General features: G+C 48.3%; 1 protein-coding gene across 1 annotated transcript; it reads left to right on the top strand.

Moving 5' to 3' along the window:
* Positions 1–1,134: 1,134 nt before the first annotated feature.
* Positions 1,135–10,417, top strand: SHH (sonic hedgehog signaling molecule). The gene is made up of 3 exons (XM_042817395.1): positions 1,135–1,706; positions 5,746–6,007; positions 9,647–10,417. Exons 1-3 carry the CDS (start codon positions 1,398–1,400, stop codon positions 10,351–10,353), a joined length of 1,278 nt encoding a protein of 425 aa, XP_042673329.1. The 5' UTR covers positions 1,135–1,397; the 3' UTR covers positions 10,354–10,417.
* Positions 10,418–23,929: the final 13,512 nt, after the last annotated feature.

Below are 23,929 nucleotides of genomic sequence, written 5' to 3' on the forward strand. Positions count from 1 at the left end.
AGAACTCTCAAAAACCTCCTTCGAGTTTCTGGACCCTGGGACAAATCGCGTGCTCTCCGGAGCAAAAGCAGAGGAGCCCTTAGCAGCGGTGTTTGTCCATACGGGACCCTGCCTTTCCGCCCGACCTGCTCTATCAGCCCCATCTCTGCAGTTCTGCTCGTCTCTCAACACCTTTGTCTGATCAGTCGCTTTTGGAGACCGGGGATAAAGACATCACTTGCCACGCTGCACGAGATAACAATTAATTTCACATTAAACTTATCCCCCCGCCATTCACTTTGCCGGGATCGATCGCTGCTAATTGTGTTTGCGGATGCTTTCAGCGCGTCGCTCTCCTTCAAAACTTAATGACACCCCGCGAGGAGGTGTGAGAGCCGGCAGAGCCGCTCGGAGCGCAGAACAAAGCGCAGCGCTGTGCCATCCCTGACCGCGGCCACTTCCCGACTCGCTGCGTTATTTTCAATGGGGACAGCTCTGATTTTTATTTATTTACTTATTTGAAAATAAACGCTGCTGAGGTGTCCGCGTGATGCAGACTGGCGGCCAGCTGCCTCCTCCTATCGGTTTTTCCTTCCTCCAAAGCAGTCATTTATCAGCTAAAACGTGACTGTGGTTCAATGCGCGGCTGCACGAGGGGAGCGGTGTCCCTTGCCATGGGAAGAAACCTGTTACAAAGCCCCCGAGGTGGGCTCACCCTCACACGGCACTGTTTCCCCCAGAGCTCCACCATTTCCCCAATTGGTTTCTATTTGCGGGGCTCCCCGCTAATTCGGCGTTTTATGAACTGCCCTCAGAAGCCCGCCTCGCCCCCCTCGAACCTAAAGTATTTTGCATTTATTATTATTGTTATTACGCAGAGGCGTCTGTTCCCCTTACTGACAAATGTACCATTCTGCCAAGAAAGTTTTTATTTTTTTTTTTTAAGAGAAAAAAAAAAAAAAAAAAAAAAACAGCGTGTAATTGATGTTATCCCAAGAAAGCGCAATCCCCGCCCCTTTCAGCTCCGAGCCCTTCAGGTAAAAGGAAAAAAAAAAAATCTTTCAAGAATTTGTTGCCTTTTTGAGGGTTAAAACATCAGAAGACAAGCTTGTCTCGCCTTGGCCAATCAGCTCTCGGCCCTGGCAGCTATAATATAGAACTAAAGGCAGACTCCTCTCACAAGCGTCTTGCTTTGCTACCATTAAAATCAGACCCTTTTTGTCTCTCGATTGCTGTCTCCCGACCAAACTCCGATGTGTTCCGTTATCAGCGACCTAAAGGCTGCCATTCCAGCACCTGTCTTGCTAGGGATCGGTGGATAGTATACGATCAGAAAGCAGACAAGGACATAGGAGGAGAGAGAGCTCTAGAGAGACAGCCAGGGATAGGCACAGAGAGCTGTGAAGTAATTGGATTCAATGGACGAAATGCTGCTGTTGACAAGAATTCTCTTGGTGGGCTTCATCTGCGCTCTTTTAGTCTCCTCTGGGCTGACTTGTGGACCAGGCAGGGGCATTGGAAAAAGGAGGCACCCCAAAAAGCTGACCCCGTTAGCCTATAAGCAGTTTATTCCCAATGTGGCAGAGAAGACCCTAGGGGCCAGTGGAAGATATGAAGGGAAGATCACAAGAAACTCCGAGAGATTTAAAGAACTAACCCCAAATTACAACCCTGACATTATTTTTAAGGATGAAGAGAACACGGGAGCTGACAGACTGATGACTCAGGTAGAGCCACAGAGATACCTGTATTTGTGTTTGTTAACCTCTCTGAGCACCCCTAAAGGACGCATCTGTCTTAGCATTTTTTTGAGAGCCCCCCCTTTCCCGCCCCCCTTCCCCCCGCCCTCCAAACTCGGCTACTTTCCCCGTAATGTCAATGCCATCTCTCAGACAAGTTAGCGGGGCCGGAGCCGGCGGTGGGGGTTCGGTGCGATACCCGCCGGCATCGCCATGGCGTTCCCTGGAACTTGGGCAGGGACAGCCGCTCGCGTTCGTCCCCACGGATGCACTTTGCTCAAACGAACCGCATCCAGCGCGGAGTACCGCGGGCGCGCAGTGACCGCTGGGCCGCTCGCTCCCGTCGCCGGAGGAGCCCCCGCTCGGGTTTATCGCTCGGGTTTATCTCTCTTTTCTTTCTTTTTCTTTTTCTTTCTTTCATTTTCTTTTTTTCTTTTTTCTTTTTTTTTCCCCGCTGTTTCATTTCATTTTGCCCGTCATTATTTTATTTATTTTTTCCCTCGCGAGCGTATTCTATATTTAGTAGGCATGCAGTCGTGCACTCACAAAAGGCAGCTGAAGCCGGATCGACCATGGTTCTCCTGATTCCGTATGATAGAGCTCGTATTGCAATACCAAATTTGCGATTGTGCCCATCAGAGCGTAAATATATTGATATTTCTTTAAGGATGCTCGCCGTCAGCGCTCTGGTACTTCCATAGGGGAGGGACTTGCAACTTATCGGCATTGCATCACCTTCGGGTTTAAAAAATCTGATGGCACAAGGTTTACAACCGGGTAAATATTGGATCTCGGGCGGAATCGGATTGCGGAACCATTTTATGCAAAAAGAGAGAGAGAGAGAAAGAGAGAGAGAGAGAGAGAGAACCTCTCCGAGAGTCACCTCGTAATTATTATTCATGCTCACCAGAGAGCTCGGTGAAGTCAATTGCTCTGCCAATCCCGGAGTTTCTCAAACTACATGCAATCTAGGCACTGGAAATGGGTTTCCTCCAAATATAGGTCAACGGCGCTTTTTTTAATATTAATACATTTAAGCCCCACCTTCAGCGCTAGAACAGGACTCTCGGGGAAGGACGAGGCGGGGAGTGGACGCGGAGGGGGTGCGGGGAAATGCGGGGGGGGAGGGAGGGGAATTTCCCAAACTCTCCCCTCTCCTCGGCCTGATTTTCCGCACGTTTGCCGGCTCTCCCGGGGCGCGGGGCCACCATCTCCTCCCGACCACCTTAAATCTCCGCGTACCTCGGAGCGCGGCGACGCGCCTCTGCCGGGGCGGAGCGCGGAGCTCCGTGTGCGGTGCGCGGAGCTCGGAGCGCGGAGCTTCAGCCCCCGCGCCCCGCTGAGCGCTCCTCCGCCCTCTCTGCCTCCGCATCTCGCATTTTCAGCTCCACTTAACTCCTCTCTCGCCCATCGATCGCGCCGGCTCGGGTTTCACCCTTTCCTACGCGAACGGAGAGGAGGAGGAGGAGACGGCGGCGGCTCCGCGGGAGATGGGCTCCCGGCGGGGCACAGCGCGGCGGTGCGGGCGCGGAGGAGCGGTGCGGGCCGGGGGCGGTGCGCGGATGCCCTCCCGGGGCACGGCTCCAGCCGCATTAGCCGGCAGCGGGTGAACTCCTGACCTTCTGTCAACTTCCCTCAGACGAACGGAACGAAAACAAATAGTTGTGTTTTTTTTTTTTTTCTTCTTTCTTTCTTTCTTTCTTTTTCTTTCGGCTTGCCGTGCTTTAGGCACAAAGAGGGAAAAGGGCTGGGTTGGGGCAGAGGGGACCAGAGGAGAGGGGTAGGATTCGAGGGTTGCCGTCCCGCAGCCCCCCGCCCTTCGCCTCGAGCCCTTCAGGCATGGAAAGATCTTCCCCCGGAGAGAATTGTTAGACTCGGGGAATAGCCGCCGAATGCATTAGCCGCGGGTTAATATTAACTTCGGAGGGGGGTGGAAAAAAAAAAAAAAAAAGGCAAACATAGCTCGGTAAGCCGGGTTCTCAACTTCGCAGGTGACAACAGCGGTTTGCTGAGGGCTGCCCCCTCCCTCCCCCTCATCCTGGCCATTGGCTGGATTCGGCTGGGAGATAAGGAGGCCAGGTCAGCACGATAAAGCTGGAATTTGTTCGAAATAAAATAGCCATCTCGCCTAACGCGGGCACACGGCGGTGCGCGATGGGAGGAACTCAGAGATCAGCTTGGCATTTAGGAAGCCCACCAGGTTGTTTACACTGACAGGTACCTGTTAAGTGTTTCCTTCAAGCAATTCATTTGTGAAGAGATTAGGAGCTGGCAGGAGAGGGCTTGTTGAACAACTTCGCCTGCACACAAAGCGTCGGCGGAGGCAGCCCTGCTGAGCTTCACGGTGGCTGAACAGAATTGGGCTTGATTTGTGGCACACGACCCGATGAATTAATAAATAGTCTGGGCTTCACGGCTTTTGACTCCGACAATCCAGCTCAGGCAGAGTGAAAGGGAGGAAAGTCCTTTAGGAGGCCGTTCCCCTGCTTGATTCCCGACTCCTTGCGTTCTCCGGGCCAGAGGCCGGGAGGGAGACCCGCCACTAGAGCTGCTAGCGTGATATGGTACTATCATGATACCCTTGTATTGTGAAATCCTTCTATCGTGATATCCTGGCGCTGCGATATCCTGCTACCGTGATATTCTGCTATCCCGATCTTGTAAATACCCTAACATCCAGCCATCCCCATACCTTGCTTGTCCCCATACAGCTCTGCAGGAGCACATCCATCCTCCCAGGTGTGCAAAGGGGGAAAGTAAAAAAATACCCTGTGCTTCCTTGTGCTCTGCTTCAGGGAATGGGCTGAAAGCAACCTCCCCGGCTCTTTGCACCGAGCGCTAGGCCACAGAGTCCAAAGTGAGCTCGTGATTGCTTTTGATATCTCTTGGGGCCATGTGTGCTGCTGGAATTGCTTTTTATTGTGGTGATAGACACATGGGAAGTTTCTTGTTGAACAATCTTGTCACGTCCCTCGGAGTGGGGTCGGAAAAGGGATGTCCACGCTTGGCCCTGCTGGGAGCTGGGAAGGGGCCTTTGTGGGACAGGGCATCCCTCTTGGGGCTGTATGTGAGGGAGAGCTTCTGCTTGCCTCTTGCTGTGGTTTTACCCCATGTGCACTGGTGCTGTTTGTAGTCATGAGTTATTTCCCTCTGAAAAAGGGGGGAAAAGTTGGCCTTGTGTGGTTTTACTAGCTGTGTGCCTTTCAGTCAAATGAGTCAAATGCTTTCAGTGCTGATTTCTTACGGCTGGGGGTGGCTGCAAGTCCCTCTCCCTGTAGAATTGGTCATTCCCCTTCATTGGCCCACACACCAATCCTCTACACTTTCAGGGCTCCTTGTAGAGCTCACCCCTGAATCTGCCCACAGTGCAGCTCTAGGTGAGCCCAGCAGCTCAGGGGTGTGAAGGAAAACACTGTAACCCTTCCCTATGAGGCCTGAAGACTCTCATTGCACACAAAGGCCCCTCAGCATCCCTGTAACTCCTCTGCTTGGTCCTGTCCTGCTTTCCATCTTCCCTCTCTGAGCCGTGTTACCCTACGTCCATGCCGAAAGCAGAGGGAGCACTCCCAGCCCAGGTTGCTTTGAGGACTCTAATGAGTGATAGGCTAGGAAAAAAAACACCACCAACAAAACAGCACAAAAACCAGTAGCACGTAAAGGCTGTTAAAGTGTATTGAGACCCCTTTCAACAGAGAATTAAGCTGAAAAGACCGGGGAAGACATTCCGGGGAGAATCTGTGACTCCCAGATATATGGCGAGTGTTTGTTCTCGGCAGAACTTTGTTCTGGGAAGGGGACAGGGCACTTAGAGCAGGAATGCGGGGCTTTGAGTCCGCACACTCCGGCTGTAGGACAGTTGCTAGGGAGGGGGAGGCGTTGCGGTGTTTCACCCCTGCTTGCTCCCTTTGGCTGGGGAGGAAGGGAAGGATGCGACCCTAGGGGTGCGGGGGGGCCGGTGGGGCATCTGATGTCGGTGACAGCAGCGTCTCCTCAACGCGCCTTTCCCTGTGTCCCCATGTCCCCGCAGCGCTGCAAGGACAAGCTGAACGCCCTGGCGATTTCGGTGATGAACCAGTGGCCCGGGGTGAAGCTGCGGGTGACCGAGGGCTGGGACGAGGACGGCCACCACTCCGAGGAATCGCTGCACTACGAGGGTCGCGCCGTGGACATCACCACGTCGGATAGGGACCGCAGCAAGTACGGGATGCTGGCCCGCCTCGCCGTCGAGGCTGGCTTCGACTGGGTCTACTACGAGTCCAAGGCGCACATCCACTGCTCCGTCAAAGCAGGTGAGGCAGGGGGGGGGGACGCGCTGGGGACACCCCCGGGCTCTGTGCCCCAGTTCCCCGTCCCATCAGCCCTGCCCTCCCCGTCGGGGTCCGGAGCGGAGCGCCCGCCTCTGAGGCACACGTGGGAGGGGGAGGCAAAGAAGGAGAGGAGGGGATGCAAGAAAGAAAAAAGGAAAAAAAAAAAAAAAAAAAGAAAGGAAGGAAGGAAGGAAGAAACCCAGCCAGCTGCAGCACCTCCTGCCAGCGTTAATTTCGCTGTCAGTTTGCCCAGCCTTCCCACCACCGCCACACGCCCTTCTCCTCCTTCCGTGGGATCCGAGCTCTCCCAATCCGAAGCGATCGCTCATCTCGGGGCAGGAGCGGGCCGGGAAACCGAACACCGAGCGCGGCCCCTCCGCCGGGAGGCGCCGGGAAATTCCCAGCGCCCGGTACGAGCGCATCTCTTTCTGCCTCCCCTCCCTGTGCTTACAACGCCACACGCTGTCTCAACCCGGGAACAGCTCATGAGAAACCCCGAGCTGCGTTTGGCGCTTCTGAAAGAAAATTATTGTCGTTTTGATTATTTTAAGTGAACACCTTGGCTTGTGCCAGCCTCCTGGTGCTGTACAGCGGTGTTGTGAGAGCATCTTCCAGCCTGGAGAGTGCTGCAAGTGTCAAGAAACACTTGGCTGCAAAAGAAAATAATGGGCTTTCTCTAAATATATCAATTTACTTCGAAACAGCAAGTAAACAGCATTGGCTTCACCACGCCAGTCTGTAACTGGGTCCTGATCCACACCGGGACTTCTCCAGCCCACGAGGGCTTTGTCCTGGGAGCCCAACACTGCTTTTGTTCATGTCCCCCAGCCCTTCGGAGGCTCTGCAAAGCTGCCGGTCTCACAGAGATACGAAACGTCCCTTTCAATAGCGAGGATGGGCTTTATGGCTCAAGGTGTCTGATTGTGGCTCACAATAACCTTATTCCGAGCGCCCACCCTAATCCACCGCCATGTATATTTCATAGGACAGGAGCGACCCCGAGCTGCTCATTGAGATTCCGCACACGCGGACTTTGGGGTGACATTTAGTGCGTGTCAGGCGGGGTCGTGTGACTGTACCACGCGGGTTGCAAGGGAACGGGCCTGAATTCCACCCACTAGGTCTGGTTTCAAACTGTGGAAACCTCGTTTCATGACGGAGCATCTTATGAGAAGATTAAACCCCATAATGGCAGGCAGGAAGATTCTTTATCTAGATCTCTGTTTGCAAAAAGTATGATCCCGGAGACTGGAATGCAAAGAAGAGTTCCCCCAAGGCCTGAATTATTGTCACTGGGACAGGGGAGGGAGAGGCAGGGGTGGTAAAAGGGACATTGATAATGCGCTGCGGCAAGTATTTAGAGCGAGCTTCTACATTTAAAATTCAAATACACATCTTGAGTGCCTTGGAAAAGTGGCTCTGCTGTGCAAATAGTGCTTGGAAGGTCCTGGGTTTTTTGGAGAGTATGTGTGTGAATTGGCACATAGGGTTTCTGCACCTGAACAAATAGGGAGGGGGAGAAAAGGGGGGGAAGAAGCTGGGAAAAAAATGGAAGTGTCCTCTCTTCCAAGAGTGTCTGCATTTATTACATGAATCAGAATGACAATGCTGATCCTTTATTGGATTTTAATTAGAGAACCCAAACAAGCGCTGCTCAAAGAAGCAGATTTTCACACCTCAGCCAATTCACTGGCATGTTTGTAGAGCTGCTACAGTACTAGATCTATTCATCAAGTCCCTGAATATGCAAACAAAGCTCAAGCCAGACCTTTGGTGCAGGCTTGTACAAAGGTGTAGTTTGCTAGCAGAGGGCTCCACATAAAGCACATAGCTTGTTTGTTGCCATGTCCTCTCTGAAGAGGCCTTGGAGATCTCGCTGCTTCATTTCTGAAAGAGAAGTGATAAAGTCGTTAGCAAATCAATAATGTTCTTATTTTCACCCTTCCTGTCCTTCCTGAGAAAGTCATTAGGAGATACTCAGAGTGTTTATGTAAATCATGACAGCTTCAGCACCGGCCACAGAAGCAAAACATAAAATCTGACTACCTTTAGGAGATAAATTACCAGGACTCTAAATTGGCATAGTGACTAACTGGGAGAAAAAAAGGGAACGCAAGGCAAGGATCAGAAATGCCGTGACTGCAGCAAAGGCACTTGATAGCCCATGGTATCATGGGCTACAACCCAGTGCAGAGAAGTGAGACCCTGCAGTTCCTAGGCTAGGCTTGGAAATCAGCAGTGCTCCTTTCGAACTGCAGTGCACAAGGCTAAACTTTTCAGAAGGAATTTGCAGGAGAGATTTGAAATCCATCAAGACCTCTCACTGTTTCTGGTTTGTTAAAGCCTACAATTATTTTTCCTGGTAGCTCTCAAAAAGCAGCAGCGGTAGCTACAGCATTCAGTGTCAAAACCCTGAACAATTCCAGCAACAGCTGAGCACGTGTTTGAGAAACATGGAGGTGTGATGCCTGGGGGCATGATTTAGTGGGCAATAATGGTGGTAGGTGGGAGTTTGAACTGGATGATCTCAGAAGTTTTTTCCAGCCTTAATGGTTCTATGATTCATGTGAAGGAGGTATCTGGGTTGGGTGCAGGCATAGGGATGCCCTGGGACCACTAACTCAGGACAGAACCCTGCTTTTGGTGAAGTAGTGAGAGAGGGGTTTTTACATGGAGTGTATTGAAGTCTTGGGGACTGCAGGGCAGTGGTGTTACAGGGAATGGGGTGCAAACCCCAGAAATGAAAAGGCAGTGAAGTCTGTGGGTGGAAGTCTTGACAAATTGAGCTTCTGTTCTTTCCACGAGAAAGCTATCCTGCCTTGTGGCATTTGCTGCCTGAGAGATGGGCTTCTTCAGTACAAAGTGCCATGAGCAGCAAACAGGGTCCTAGAGAAAAAGAAGACACTCTGCTTGTAGACCTAGCTCTACCTGCTGGCATGTGTGAGGTGCAAGGCAAATGGAACCAAGTGAGAAGTACTTCCAGAAAAAAAGAAAAAACAACCCTTATTCTGGAACAGCTATTTCAGCAGAAAAGTTTTGACTATCTTGCTCGAGGAGGTGAATGCAACTGAAGGGCTCGTAACTCAGCAGGAGGCCAAGCATGGTGGCATGGTGCTGGAAGGGTCTCTTGTAGCCAGCTGCAATGGAGACATGCTGGTTACCAGGACTGGTGGTGCTGGAGAAGACTGGAGAAGAGCAGGCTCAGGGGAGACCTAATCACTCCCTACAACTCTGTTAGAAGAGGTTTTGACAAGGTGAAGGCAGCCTCTTGTCCCAGATTGCAGCAGTATGATGAGAGGGAATGACCTCAAATGAGCCAAGTTCAAGTTGGATATTAGGAAAAACTTCCTCTTGGAAGGAGTTGTCTGGCACTGGCATGGGCTGCCCAGGGAGGTGGTAGTGGACTCACCGTCCCTGGAGGTGTTATGAATCGTTTAGATGTGGCACTGAGAGACATGGTTTAGTGAGCAATATTGGTGGTAAGCGGATGGTTGGACTTGATGTCCTTAGAGATCTTTTCCAAGCTTAATGGTTCATGGCTCTATGCTTGGGGCACGTTGGGAAATGTGTCCCCGCACATTGGTCACCCCTCTAACACCTTGTGTCTCTCTCCTCTTGCAGAAAACTCAGTGGCAGCCAAATCAGGAGGCTGCTTCCCTGGTTCGGCCACGGTGCACCTGGAGCACGGCGGCACCAAGCTGGTGAAGGACCTGAGCCCTGGAGACCGCGTGCTGGCTGCTGACGCAGATGGCCGGCTGCTCTACAGCGACTTCCTCACCTTCCTCGACCGGGAGGACGGCTCCCGAAAGCTCTTCTACGTCATCGAGACGCGGCAGCCCCGAGCCCGGCTGCTGCTGACTGCAGCCCACCTGCTCTTCGTGGCCCCCCAGCACAACCAGTCGGAGGCCACAGGGCTCACCGGCGGCCAGGCGCTCTTCGCCAGCAACGTGAAGCCTGGCCAACGCATCTACGTGCTGGGCGAGGGAGGGCGGCAGCTGCAGCCGGCGTCCGTCCACAGCGTCTCGTTGCGGGAGGAGGCATCGGGAGCCTATGCCCCGCTCACCGCCCAAGGCACCATCCTCATCAACCGGGTGCTGGCCTCCTGCTACGCCGTCATTGAGGAGCACAGTTGGGCCCATTGGGCCTTCGCACCATTCCGCTTGGCTCAGGGGCTGCTGGCCGCCCTCTGCCCAGATGGGGCCATCCCTACGGCCGCCACCACCACCACCGGCATCCATTGGTACTCACGGCTCCTCTACCGCATCGGCAGCTGGGTGCTGGATGGTGACGCGCTGCACCCGCTGGGCGTGGTGGCATCAGCCAGCTGAGAGTGGCTGGAGAGGGACAGAAATGGAGTGTGGGAGAGAGAGAGAGAAAAAAAAAAAGGGGGGGTGGAAGGAGAAAAAAAGAAAAAAAAAAAAAAAAAAAAAACCCAAATGAAAAAAAAAAAAAAAAAAAAAAAAAAAAAGCAACAACAAAAAAAAAGGAAAAATAATACATATTTTTTAAAAAGAGCACGGATTAAGACTTAAAAATAATAATAATAAAATAATAATAATTAAGTAGGACAGTCCAAAGTAGACTTTAAGGGAAACAAAGACCCCGGGAAGTTCTGTTCCGTTTAGTTTATAAATATATATATATTTTTATTTGTTCTTTTGTTGTTTTGTTCATTGTTTTGTTGTTGTTGTTGGTTTTATTTTTTCCTCCTCTCCTGGATATTTATTTCTTTGGTATGTCGAATAGATGTTTTAAATGATATGAACCGGACCTTCAAGAGCCTTAAATAGTTTCTTTGATAATTTATTATCATGCGAACTGTTCTCACAGGGGAAAAAATTATTTTGTGAGGCCAAGCAAAACTGCGCAGAGTCTATTTTTCTACATGTCACGTGTGTCCTGACTTTCAGAAGGCAAAATTCCGTACTTTCCCATCTCTCCATTACGTTGCTCCTTCATTTCAGCGAGTCTAGAGAAACAAGCAAGCGAACAAATATACAGAAAAGAAAGACAAACTTCATGGGGGTCCGTAAATTATATTTTTATACACAGAATTGTAAATTAGATTTTTTTGAGAGATCAATACTTAACTGAATCACATTTCGTTTTTTGAAATAGTGTAAAATATGAGAATATATTATTTTAATTTAAATAGTTTCAAAATGTAACGTCATTTCCTGTATTGTTTTCCATGTCTCTTAAATATTTTTGCTCTGTAAAAAAAAACAAAAAAAAACCAACAAAAACAAACCACCATTTGGCCACGTTCATGGAAGTCAAGACTGTTACACAAACTCTTTATTTGAAAAAAAAAAAAAAAAAAGCCGTAAGAAACTTTGTTATTTTTAACTTCAAGAAAAAATTTATTAGAAAATAATATTTTTTAAGAAGCGCACATGGCGGCAATTCTGTGACGATGGAGACGGTAGTTTGTACAGAGGGGAGAAAAGGATGTTTTGCATTAATAAATTGAGAAATAACTGCTGTAAATTTACTAAAATGTATTTTTGAATATTTTGTAATAGTTTTAATAGTTTTATAGAAATAAAATGTGCCATGCACAGTCTGGTTAGTATATAATAACTAAGAGTTCCTGGTGCATCCCATTTTTTGCTTTTTTTTTTCTTTTTCTTTTCTTTTTTTATTTTCCCTTATTTTTTTCCTTATTTGTTTGGGAAACATAATGCCCATAGAAGTGCCCGTTATTTTATTTATTTATGTTGCTTACCACTTTTAATTTTGGTACGTTGGATAAGGAAACAGATACATCACACCTGCTCCAAACCTGTTGTACTAACAGTAGAACCTCACTCATTCGCACTAACAACCGCAGACCTTTCCCTTTGCCCACACCAGTGCCCCATCTCCCCATTCTTGCTCAGGCAAAGTTTCTCCTCTTCCAGTTTCAGCACTGGGTTTGTGCCCACCTCTTGGTCAGACCTGGGCATTGCAGGTATTTCTTGGTGGATTTCCAAAGGGACCAAGCCCGGTTTCCCCTTGGAAGCAAATTATCCTGAAGACAGGAAGCTGCATTCCCATTGCAGTGAGTCTGTGGGGTTGATTAGCTTTAATTTGCATCCCCTGGAGATGCAAACCTGGGCAACTGGCACTGACTTTGGTGAATTAATAGGAATTCACAAGGCTGATGCTGAAAGATGGAACTGCTGACTGGATCCCAGTGGCTACCTTGCCTGAGTGAAGATGCAGGGCCTGGGGCTACCAAGAGAAGAGCAAAACAACCTTTGCCAAAAAAAGGGGTAAAAATTGTTTGTTTATTCTGAGAGCCAAACCTGAGTGGTAACTCATCCAAGCCCACCCTCAGCTACTGACTGGTGGAGATTTGGGGGAGAAGAGCTCAGCTCCAAGGCCCTAGAGCTCGGTTTGGGGGTGCTGATCAGTGAGGTTCTGCTGCAACCCCCTTTCTCCTCCACAGAGAATTTTCAGGATTCCTTGACAAATTTTGCAAAACATTGTGTTGTGTGCATCTGAGACAGGACCGTGCTGGAAGGAAACTTTCCTTGAATGTCTTCTCACCTTTTCTTCGGTTTCCATTACTCACTGGTTTAGGATGTTCACTCTTCGGGCAGCACTGTGCTCCAGAGACGAGGCCACATCCTCCACTGGGATGGAAGGCTGCTCCAGAGGCCCTCCTGGGATGCATGGAGGAGCAGATCTTGCTTTTCTGTGCTGAGAATCTGGGAATTCCCAAAGAGGTGATGGGAGAGCCTGGGCACACATGCACCTGCGTCAGCCTCTAAGGGATGGATCACAAGAGATGGCTTCTCCTTCCTGACAGCCTCCAGCTGGAAGCCACTTTCTCCCTCTGAAGATAGGGATGATGCTTGGTGGTGGCCAAGATGGCTAGAGCTTAGCATGACCACTCAGTGTTGCAGTATCTGCATGGACTGTCAGGATGAGAGCAGAGCTTTGGCCTTGGGCAGGAGATGGAGGCTCTGCTCTGGGATGGGCCAGCCAGCTCCCACTGAAGGTCCAGCTTTAGAAGGAACTGGTGTTGGTCCTTGAATGGGCACGCTTGCAAGACAGTGGCGACTGCAGTTCTTCAGACCATCTGACTGCAGCTATGTCAGCTACTCTGGCTCAGTAAACGCCATCCTCCATAGTGCTCCAACCATCCCTAAGGTCACCAATGCAGTGGTGGTAGTATTTTCACCTCTCACCAGAGTATGGCATCACTGGGACTGTGCATTGAAGGCATCAAGGCTGGGACTCTGCTGCCTGTGGGTCTTTTGGGAGCTGCAAGCATGGATGTAAGATACGGTCATGGAACAAAGGAGCCTCTACTTTGTAAAGAATTTGTCCTTCCATGGAGGTGTTGGGGCATCTTAGCTCTCTCTTCCCTATCTCTCAACAGTGGCTTGCAAAACATAAGGACTTTGCTCTGGGAAAATGGCACTGTGGAAGCACAGATCTTCATGAGATTGTGCAGTGCAATGAGGTTGTGCAATAGGATAGAGCTTGAGCCACTGATGTGAGGCTTTCAAACTAACTGAGATGACAAAGACCTTCCAGTGCAGAGCCCGTGCTTTGGTCAGAGTAGGGCACACGTCCCAGTACAGATCATATCAGACCATCTCTAATCTCCACCAGAATGCTGGAGTTTTGCTGTGTGGAAGAAGCTCAGAGGCCTCTGTACGCTAGGATCAAGCTGCCGTGCCCAGTAACCCTGTGCCGTGTCCCCTCGCGCATAATTCTGATGGCTGACCTCCCTCTCACCATGTATTTATGACATCTCCTGTAGCCTTCAACGCACTGTGCCCAGACCACCACTCTACACCTTAGAAGCAATTCGTTAGGACAGACCAATGCAACCAGCTCTAGTAGGAAGGATGTGCTGTTGTCACCTCGTTTCGCCTAGGAGATGTCACCGTCCATTTTCAGGGTCTGAGTATGGCAATAGTTTGTATAAAATGTACACATAGTGGTGGCTACAGAATAGTTTATGACTAAATACGTATCTATTACTGTTAAAATAATGTATAAGAATGTACTTGAAGCTATTATTCTTGTGCTCTGTTGTCTGAATAATTAAAGAAATTACAGAGACATGCTGAAATGCCTGCTGTGTGACACTCAGCTTGCCAGCTCGCCCCCAGTGATACTGAGATGGGACACGGAGACAGGGTTTGGCATGGGAGGAATTCTGCCTGGGCCAGCCTGATGTTTGCCTGCCAAATTCCAGCTGGGTGTGCAAAGACAACTCATTTGGCAGGGTTCTGGGAGGGAAGAAGGGCTGCACTGAGTGTTATCCCACAAGGCTGTGTGAGCTTGCCCCGAAATCAGGGTGAGAAGTGGCCCTAATGAGACAGGGGCTATTTTGTGTTGGTTTCCAGTGAATGGGGCTGGTCCCTCACACAGCACCCTGTGCCAGGTACAGCAGCTGAAGGGCAGAGGGGATGTGCCAGTAAGGGAGGATCACATCCACATGGCAATTAAAATTCAAGCCACTCACTGAAGCAAACCATCATCTCCATGTCTGGTAGCTCTGTGTTGTCATGTGAAGGAGCTTGCCTAGGTCTATCTTTTTACGTATATGCACACAAATAGCTATATATAACATTATTACCCACACATCAAGAGCTAAACACATCCTACTGGGCTATAAATACATTTACATTGGCCCTCCTGAGCATTTCACGTGGAGCAGAGCAGGACGGGTGATGTAAATGAGCTGAGTTGGGTGATAATTGGGCGGCAGCTTTGCAGCTCCAGCACGACTTATATTTCAATTACAGGGGGAAGGAAATCGGAATGAGCATCTGATTTTACTCATTACTGTGAGCCATTAGGGACCACTGCATTTCCCAAGCTTTTGAAATTCTCTCTTCAGCAATTTCTGCTTTAAAACTAGTGCAAACTTCACCAAAAAAAAAAGTCAATTTTCCATATACAGAACACTTCAGAGCTTTCAATGGAGCAGCGTTAATGTGATCCTTGGCCTAGGAAGCTAAAAAGGAAAGGAAAAATCATTTTTTAAAAGTGCATCTTTACAGAAGATGGGATTTTCTCCTATTTTGGTAGGAGCAGGACGAGACCTGCAGGCACTGTTTGAGCCAAGACTGTTAAATGTCATTTTCAATACTTTGCATTTGGGGTGTTGAGCCATACAGACTTAAATAATTCTAATTTTCAGGACTGAATGATGAAAAAAACAGGGAGCAAAGGCAGGAAATACGGGTTTTATAATCATGCAACCCTGCAGCAGAACCCAGTGTAGCATTCAGAGCAGGTCTGAGAGCATGGAGAGCTGTGCTCTCACCCTAGAGCCCAGTGCAGGACGTGTATTTCTTTCTGCCCTTTTTTTTTTTTTTTAAATTGAGAGCAAACCACCAAACCCTGCTGCAAATCACGAGCAAAACCGCAAGGTCAGGAAATCTGTTTGGGGGGCAAAAAAAAAAAAAAAAAAAATTTGCTTTGATGGACTGTGACCTAAATGCAAAATAAATATTAGATTTGCTCAGTTTGGTGTAAAGAAATGTCTGTTCATATTACCGAGGAGAAGAGGTGACAAGGGATGCTCTGAGTGCGTGACCATGAGGGTCTCCACGCTCGTGCCTGGCTCTTGGGGAAGCATCACTGCAGCGTTCCAAGTCAGAGCCTTCTGCTGGCATTCACTGCAAGGGAACGGAGGATACATCTGCATGCAATTATGGCAACATCCTTTCGGTATCATCCGTGCTCTATGTCACAGACCTGACATGGGGTCTCACTGCCTGCAGGAAGCTTATTTTGCAAGAGGGGCACAGCTCAGGATCTGGCCAGTTTGGAGCATTACAGTCCTTCGTGAAGTTTTCTGAAGCAGTTTAGTCTGAAAGGGTCTATGATGGTCCTGGATGAAGAGTCATCCAATATAGGGCCAGCTTAGAGTGGGCTGCTGGAGGCATCCAGGTGGGTCTCTGGGGATGGAGAGCCCAAGCATGAATGCTTCCCCCACTAGGTAGCAGATCTTGTTCTGCATAATAACATTTTCCTCTAGATACTGCAAATCTCTACAAAGAACCATAGAATCATAGGATGGTTTGTAGATCAAGCACTAGATCAGGTCGGATCCTTTATATTCTCTTCTGGGGGAAAGAAAAAACAAGAGTCAAAGCGATATAACAAAGTCATGCCAGCTTCAAAATCTGGGAGCTCAGAGCCCTACCACTCCCACAGAGAGCAGGGGCACTGCCTGCCCAGCCTTCTCCCTAAGTCAGCCCCATCCTGCTCTCTACAGCAGTAAGCACTGACTTTAATTATTGGACTGTGATGAATGCAAATAAACACTAGTCTGGGGATTGCTCATGCGGGATTTCTTGGAATAGACACTGGTTTGGTGCGAGCTTTGTTGGCTCTGCCAAATGATGCCCTTTCTGCTCTGCAAAGTTTTACTAGAGATGGGAGCATAATAAATGCACAATATCGAACAAGTCTGATCTGGCACAGAGTGTGTATGAATAACCATTTTGTGTGAACACCGGTGGCAGCTATGGGGTTCACAGGCCTCAGAAAGTCCAACTGCCATTCAAATATTTGCAAATAATGAATCATGTGATCCCACAAATAACAACAAACCAACCTGCTTGCTTTCATTGAAGAAAATGATTATGAATCACTGTGTACTGTGGGCCCAATCCAACAACCACCAGCGTCAAAAGCAGCCTTTCCACAACTTCAAACAGGCATGGAGCTGCTCTGTGTTTGCTCAGCTTTGCTCAGTGTATCCCTCAGCTTCATATCTCACAATTAAATAATAGAATATATCAGGCAAGCAGGAATTTCCTAGAGCAGCCAAGAGTGGGCAAATGTCATCTCCTGACTGCATGTGTGCAGCTCCCACTGATGTCAGTAGGGTTACGCATGGGCAAAATGAGGTCAGGCTGTGTTGTCCTACTTTACGTGCCCTGTGGTATTGCACTCAATTAAGTTTGTCTCCCAGGACACAGCCTCCCTCCCACTTAAGCCGCCAGGAACTTTGTCACTGCACAGCAGCGCAGGAGAAGGCATGAAACACCGCTCTTTGATCTGGAGAGTGATGAGTCGGTAGCACACGGCTGCTCTTTGAAAAAGGTAGTTTGATGCTGTAGGATAAAATAGAAAAATCCATGAAGTCACAGCGTCTTCTAGGGAATGTGACCTCATTGCCAGGTCCCCCACTGATGGCTTCTGCAGGACCCTTTTCTAAAGGCAGCAGTGCACTCTATGAGGATAAAAAAACACACCTCTGAGGACAACTTTCTGTAGTCTGCAAGATGAGAAACACAGTCTTTCTGGCACCATCTGAACGATACCTCTGTATCTGTGCCATTCCAAGCGATGTGCTCTGCAAAGGTACCACAAAACCCAAGAAGATTTAGAACTGTCACGTGCAGATATACATTCACAAAGCAGCCTGTTTGAAACATAACATGAGCCAGCAGTGCGCTCTGGCAGCTCGAAAGGCAAATGGGATCCTGGGCTCCATCAGGAGAGGGGTGGTCAGCAGGGACAGGGAGGTGATTGTCCCTCTCTACTCGGCTCTTGTGAGGCCCCATCTGGAGTACTGTGTCCAGGTGTGGAGCCCTCAGTACAAGAAAGACATTGAGATTTTGGAAAGGGTCCAGAGGAGGGCGACTAAGATGATCAGGGGGCTGGAGCACCTCCCCTATAAGGACAGGCTGAGGGAGTTGGGCTTGTTCAGCCTGGAGAAGAGAAGGCTGCGGGGTGACCTCATGGCAGCCTATCAATACCTGAAGGGAACCTACACCCAGGAGGGGAGTAAACTCTTCAAAAGGGCTGACAACAGCAGGACTAGGGGAAATGGATCCAAGTTGAAGGAGGGAAGATTTAGGTTGGATGTTAGGGGGAAGTTCTATACAAGGAGAGTGGTTAGGCCCTGGAACGGGCTGCCCAGGGAGGTTGTGGATGCCCCGTCCTTGGACGTGTTCAAGGCCAGGTTGGACAGGGTCCTGGGCAACCTGATCTGAATGTGTGTGTTTGGTGGCCCTGCTAGGCAGGGGGGTTGGAACTACATGATCCTTGAGGTCCCTTCCAACCCGGGTGATTCTGTGATTCTGTGTGATTCTGTGAAAGCCCTCTTATTTATATGCCAATTAACAAATTGGGTTTGATTTTAATTCAACTTCTGCCATTAAGTCCCTTCTAAATACCTTTGGAAAAATAGGATAGCTGGCTTTTAAAAGCTGTTGAACTTTGCACCAGCCACGTAAGTCACAAGGAGGCCCCCAGAAGGCAGTAGACAGAACTTCGGCTCTGCTGGTGTGTCCACCTGCCTCTTAGTGCAGGCAATGGACTCCAAGAGATACATCAGTTTCCCCTGCGGTGGGTGTCCTCTGGCTGGCTGGAGTGGCTGGGTTGACCCCATCTCCAAAGGGAGCAGAGACATTAAGAGGTCACTTGCAGTCATGACTCTAAACATAGGTGTCCCAGCTTGGAACTGGCTTGCCCCAAATGCTCTCCATTTTCCACGAAGGCTCTCTGTTGTGTGACAGATTGCAATTAGGGTCTCCTTGACTCATCCTGCTGTCCTGGCATGGGGAACATCTTGGACCATCCACAGCTTTGCAGAATGGCTGAACACTGACAAATCATCCTTGTAAATGTACCTGCAGTGAGTCTGGCGTGGCCCCCAAAAGGGATTTCTCGGACACTGGTTCTCTGCTGCAGGATAAGCTCAGGACTTCAGAACAGCTGGAAACCCCAGCACCTCTCCTTCCAAGTGCATGGTACGCTTGTTCAGCCTTGTCTGCTGTGGTATAAACACCGCACACGTACAGTGTAGTTAATTAAAGCTATTCCCACTCTTTTTTCCTTGGGGGGAAGGAAGGGAGAAGAGAGAGAACCACTTAGGAGAAGTGCTTGTCACATTGCTTAATGCAGTCTTCAGGGGGCTATGGAGCACTGTGGGGAAGAATGCCACAGAGGCACTGGGAGAGCACCATGGAGCCAAGGAGACATGTCTCTAGAATTTCCCTTAACTCATGTGCTGTCACAGAGAAGGAGAGAAAACAGACTGAGAGCCTTCACTCGCCAAGACCAGGAACATGGATGGAGGCTTGCGCTGCTACCCACCCAATATTGACTTCATGCTTGGGACATTTTGGGACCACGGGATGCACCCGCTCTCCAAAAGCCCAGGTTCAGGGCAACTCTGAAACGGCAGCAGGAGTTCCATGTGGCTGGGCACGTCCATGACACAACCAGCTGTGTGCCAGAACTCAGTGTGAGTGACTCAGCCCCATACCCAGACCTTTCCCAAGCTTCAGATGTGGAATTAGAGCATTCTGCAGCTCCATGCTTGCCCTTGGAGCTGAGCTACTTGCCCAGACACCAGGAAGTCACTCGGGCTTTTGTCCTGTGGTATGATTCTTGGGCACATTTGGGCTTGGTGATGGCTTGGCCCCTGCTGGGATGGAGCTGCGGCATTTTGAAGTGAGCCATAGCACAGTTCTCTCCTGGGATTCAAGCATCTCCATAGTGCATGCCAATAGGAGGAACTTGTAGGATAGGGCATGAAGTTGCCCAGGTGTCCAACAGGAAGGAAACACCTTGTTTCATTCTACACAATCATAGAATCAATCCTGGAACCACAGAATGGTTTGGGTTGGAAGGAACTTTAAAGATCACCCAGTTCCAAACCCCTGCCATGGGTTGTTTTCCCTCCACCAGTTCACGCTGCTCAAGGCCTCATCTAACCTGGCCTTGAGCACCTCCAGGGTTGGGGCACCCACAGCTCTCTGGGCAACCTTAACAAGGCAAGTTGTTTCTTTACAAAAGTAAAAGAACTCAAGTTTGGGTTCCTCTCAGATATGTCATTCACAGCAATAATACATCTCAGGGAAGTGTTTTTCATGATATTTAGCTGTTAGTGGTTTTTTTTTTTCTCTAACCAAGGAAATAACTGCACTTCAGTCATCGGCTGCAGCTGAGAAAGAAATGCACAGATATTATCCCACCTTACTGTACAGCAGAGCAGGCAACAAAATTAGAATATTATCTTGCAGATTTATACATCACAGCTATTCTTTTCCCATTTATAGGGATCCTGACAGGACAGAAATATTTACTGAGAGTTAAACGATGTCATCTGTTATGATGAATATCAATTCCAGCAGAAGCTGTTTCATATTAAAATAGGTAGTCAGGGCCAATTCTCCTCTTATGAATGTAGGCACAGCTTTATAAACTTCTTTAAAGTTCCACCCTGTGCACCAAAATAAAGCTCAGCCCAAGTAACTTATGTAAACAAGCACTATACACGTGCAAGAAGAGTTTCCCTTCAAATAAATATCTCACCAAAAAACAGAAAAAAAGCAGAAACCAAGCCCCAAATTTTAGAATTCCCTCCTTTAGGTGGAATCAAAGTGACCCCTAGTGATCTGCTGCTAACCATGCAGCCAAGCACGGTGTGCAGTTCCACATTGGCTGATTAAAGCTAAATTACAGCAGTTAGCCACTATTACAAAGACCACAGAGACTATTCAAGTATAAAATATTTTCCAAAACACCACTGATTCTTTTCATGCAAGTCTTGCACTGTTAAAAGGAGAGGATTGTTTTTATTAGGCCATTGAATATAGGCAACACAATGAATTTATTAGTAACTTATCATCCATGTGTCTTCTGGCACTGCTAACGTGCTGTTCTTTGGGAATAGGCAGGATAGGAAGTGCACTAGATTTGTGATTTAACTCGTTTGTTCCTACTTTTTGGAACAGTCACAGGCTGATGGCAAAATTGTTACCAGTTGTGCAGTGAATGTGTGGTGCTCCACTGGGGTCAAGCTATGCTCCATGGGCCCAGCAATGGGCTGGGGGCAACGGGAAATAGATCTCACCTTGGCAAGGTCATGCTTCTTCTTCTAAATGCTCAAGTGTACTGGGTTTTTAAAAATATATTGACCAAAATGTGTTTGTTTACCATGAAAATCAGTAGAAAAGAATGCAGAGATGGGGTATCTTTGGGTCACTCCTCAGCATGAGATCTGCAGGAGTGACGGAGGGAAGTCAGCCAGCAGTGAGTCCATGGTGTGCTCCAGCATGGCTGGGGAAGTGTCAGGGCTGGAGTGTGGAGCAGCAATAGTGGGTTCCTCTGGTTCAGGAGGTAGGGACGGATAGGAAAGAGATGCTGAGCTGGGCTGAGGCTCAGGATACAGATCTTTCATAAAATATACCTTCCATAGCTTGCATGTGTCAATGTTGGCACCAGAAATGGGTAAAAATCAGGATGCCATTCTTTCTAGGAAAGACTATTTTAGTTTCATAAGTGTATTAAAGTGTACCTCCAGCCCATCTCCACATCCATACCCATTAGCCACTACACAGCTGTGCATCTGCAGGAAAAAGCACAAGAGCATTCCTCCTCCTAATGCCGCCCTCTGCGATGGCCATGCATGGAGCAAATTGCCACTTGACTCCTTTCCAGAGCTACTCCAGCACTCCCTGTAATTTTCGCAGAGGCTCTCCTGGAGCATCATAATGACACTTGCTGCCTTGTTGTGGTCAGTGCTACTTTCATCACCCATTTGCAATAAAGCTCATTATTTTATGTTGTTTTCTTTTTTGGCCTACATTTGTCAGCACCTTGCTCTCCTAGCAGCAATTATTAGTTGAGGCATTTCTAGGAGAGGTTCCAGGAGGACTTCTCGTGGCAATGAAGTTTCACAAGTGGTGCTGCTGGACCTGCCCTGCCAGCCCTGCAGGGGTGGTGGGGACCCTCCAGCCTTTCAGGGGTGCCCAGATTTTAGATAACTACAGCCTGTACCCCCAAATGCTCACATCAAGATGCTGGACTGCTGCTAATGGTCAACATGTAGCTTCATTTCTCAGGAACAGTTCTGCCCCATCCATCTGGGGACATGAAGAAACTTGAATGAGCAACGTTGTGCATTTAAGCATTGAAAATTAACCAGAGAACAAGGGTTTGTCATCAGACAATTAACTCAGCTCTCAGGGAGTCCCAGCCTGTGCTCTACCCTGGGAATCTCTCATCAGAGCCACTGCTGGGGGACAGTACCTGGACTGCCAACACTGCTGTGTTAAATGAAAAATGGTTGGACCTCTGTTTGCTTTTCAGGCTTACAGACTGAAAGAAAACATTTTTGTTTTGTTCACAAGGAGCAAATCCAATAAAAACAGGCAGGTAATAAGAAGCATTGTGCTCAGTGCAGTGAGCTGGGTCTTTTAGACTTAGATATCTTCATTGGTGTTAATTCAAAACATCCTCTTCCAATTCTATTTTTTTTTTCCATAAATAAAGAAACTTATTAATCTCCTTATATGTTTTATTTTTGTTTTGAATAAAATGATATAACTTTAATGAAGGGCAATAATAATTATACAAATACCTTTCATCTTGACAAAGCCACTTTCTGGTGAAGAACCATTTCCTTATTTATAGAGCCAGAACTGTGATTATCAGACATACTCACACAGCCTCTGAGTCCTAAATCTGAAAGCTGTAAAAATATAATTTATTTTATACATGCATGCTGCAGGTTTACTTCTCCAGCTCAGGAATGAGAATACAGAAGCTGGTTTCGCTTTTGTGGTCGAATAGGTCAGTGCAGATTTACCATTTTAAACATGTGCAGCCATAAATACCCAACAAAACAAATTGTCGCTGTTGCTGTGATCCAAACCTCAAATTAAAAACAAACACAAATTAGAAATCCCCTTTCGAAGTCTCATCTGTCTCAAGCGGCTGAAATATCATCTCGATGACAGAACTTCTCAGATAACAACAGCAGAATGTTTGGGCTTTTTGGAGTGTTTTAACTCAACCTCTTTGTTGTTTGTTTGGAGTATCTTCATACTTTGAGGCGTTTTTAAGTTTCTTACTCTGTGAGCCATGTGATTGCATGAGAATTTCAGATTATGCTGTGGTTTTATTTTTTCAAGCTGGCTTCCAGCCTTCAGCATTTGCAGAAATGATGGTGAGGAGGAGAACCTCAAATCTTTAAGACCTGGAGGCACAAATAAAAAAAATCCTTGGGCTTAACATGATCTTGTGTTTATTTCCTGGTAAAGTTTGCACAGTTGAAGTTGGCATCAGGAGACGAACAAGAAGAAGCACAGTGGAACATTCCTACACTGCAATGCTGGGAGCTGGGAGCTGAGGAGCAGCCCTGTTCTGCCCATCCATGGGATTGCAGGGGCTGCCCTGCCAGGGGTTTCAGTAGGATGCTGTTGTTGAATATGGCAGAACCAGAAAAACGGCTCATGGCAACCAGGGTATGGGGTGCGTGCACCGTGGAAATGGAATCACAGAATGGCTTGGGTTGGAAGGGACCTCAAAGATCATTGAGCTCCAGCCCCTCGCTGTGGGCTGGTTGCCAATCACCAGACCGGGCAGCCCAGGGCCCATCCAACCTGACCATGAGCACCTCGAGAGTAGGGCATCCATGGCTGGAACCTGACCATGGAAATGCAATCTGGTCTTTAATGCAGTGAAAACAAGAAGCCTTGCTGCTCTGTATTAAGAGGGAACCAACGTGTGAAATGGCACATGCAGCAATGAGAAATTTAAACACATCTATCACGTTGGCTGTCTTGGCACGTGACTGCCCAGCAAGGGTAGAAACTCTGATTTGCAACTGGGAGAAAGGAGCAGAGATCTTGGCCTCGATATTGCACAAGAAAATAAAGTAAGTTTTAGATGAGAGAATGATCAAAGATTAAGAGTCAAAGAGAAAATGAGATATATAGCACCTGATTGATTGGGTCAGGATAATGCAGAGCAGTTCTTTGATACTGTAAGAGGTTTCATTTTATTTTTAGTCAGAACAATTGATCTAAGAAGTATTTGCAATGATGTTATATCAGTATATGCTGCCTAAGCCAGAGAAGATGGAAACAGAGAAGTGGAAGCTGCAGGCTCAGCGATGGGGGCTCACTGTGAAAATGGGAG

The sequence above is a fragment of the Centrocercus urophasianus genome, unplaced genomic scaffold, assembly GCF_019232065.1.
Source record: "Centrocercus urophasianus isolate 14NV4802_14NV808 unplaced genomic scaffold, USGS_Curo_1.0 seq_16, whole genome shotgun sequence".
NCBI classification, from domain to species: domain Eukaryota; kingdom Metazoa; phylum Chordata; class Aves; order Galliformes; family Phasianidae; genus Centrocercus; species Centrocercus urophasianus.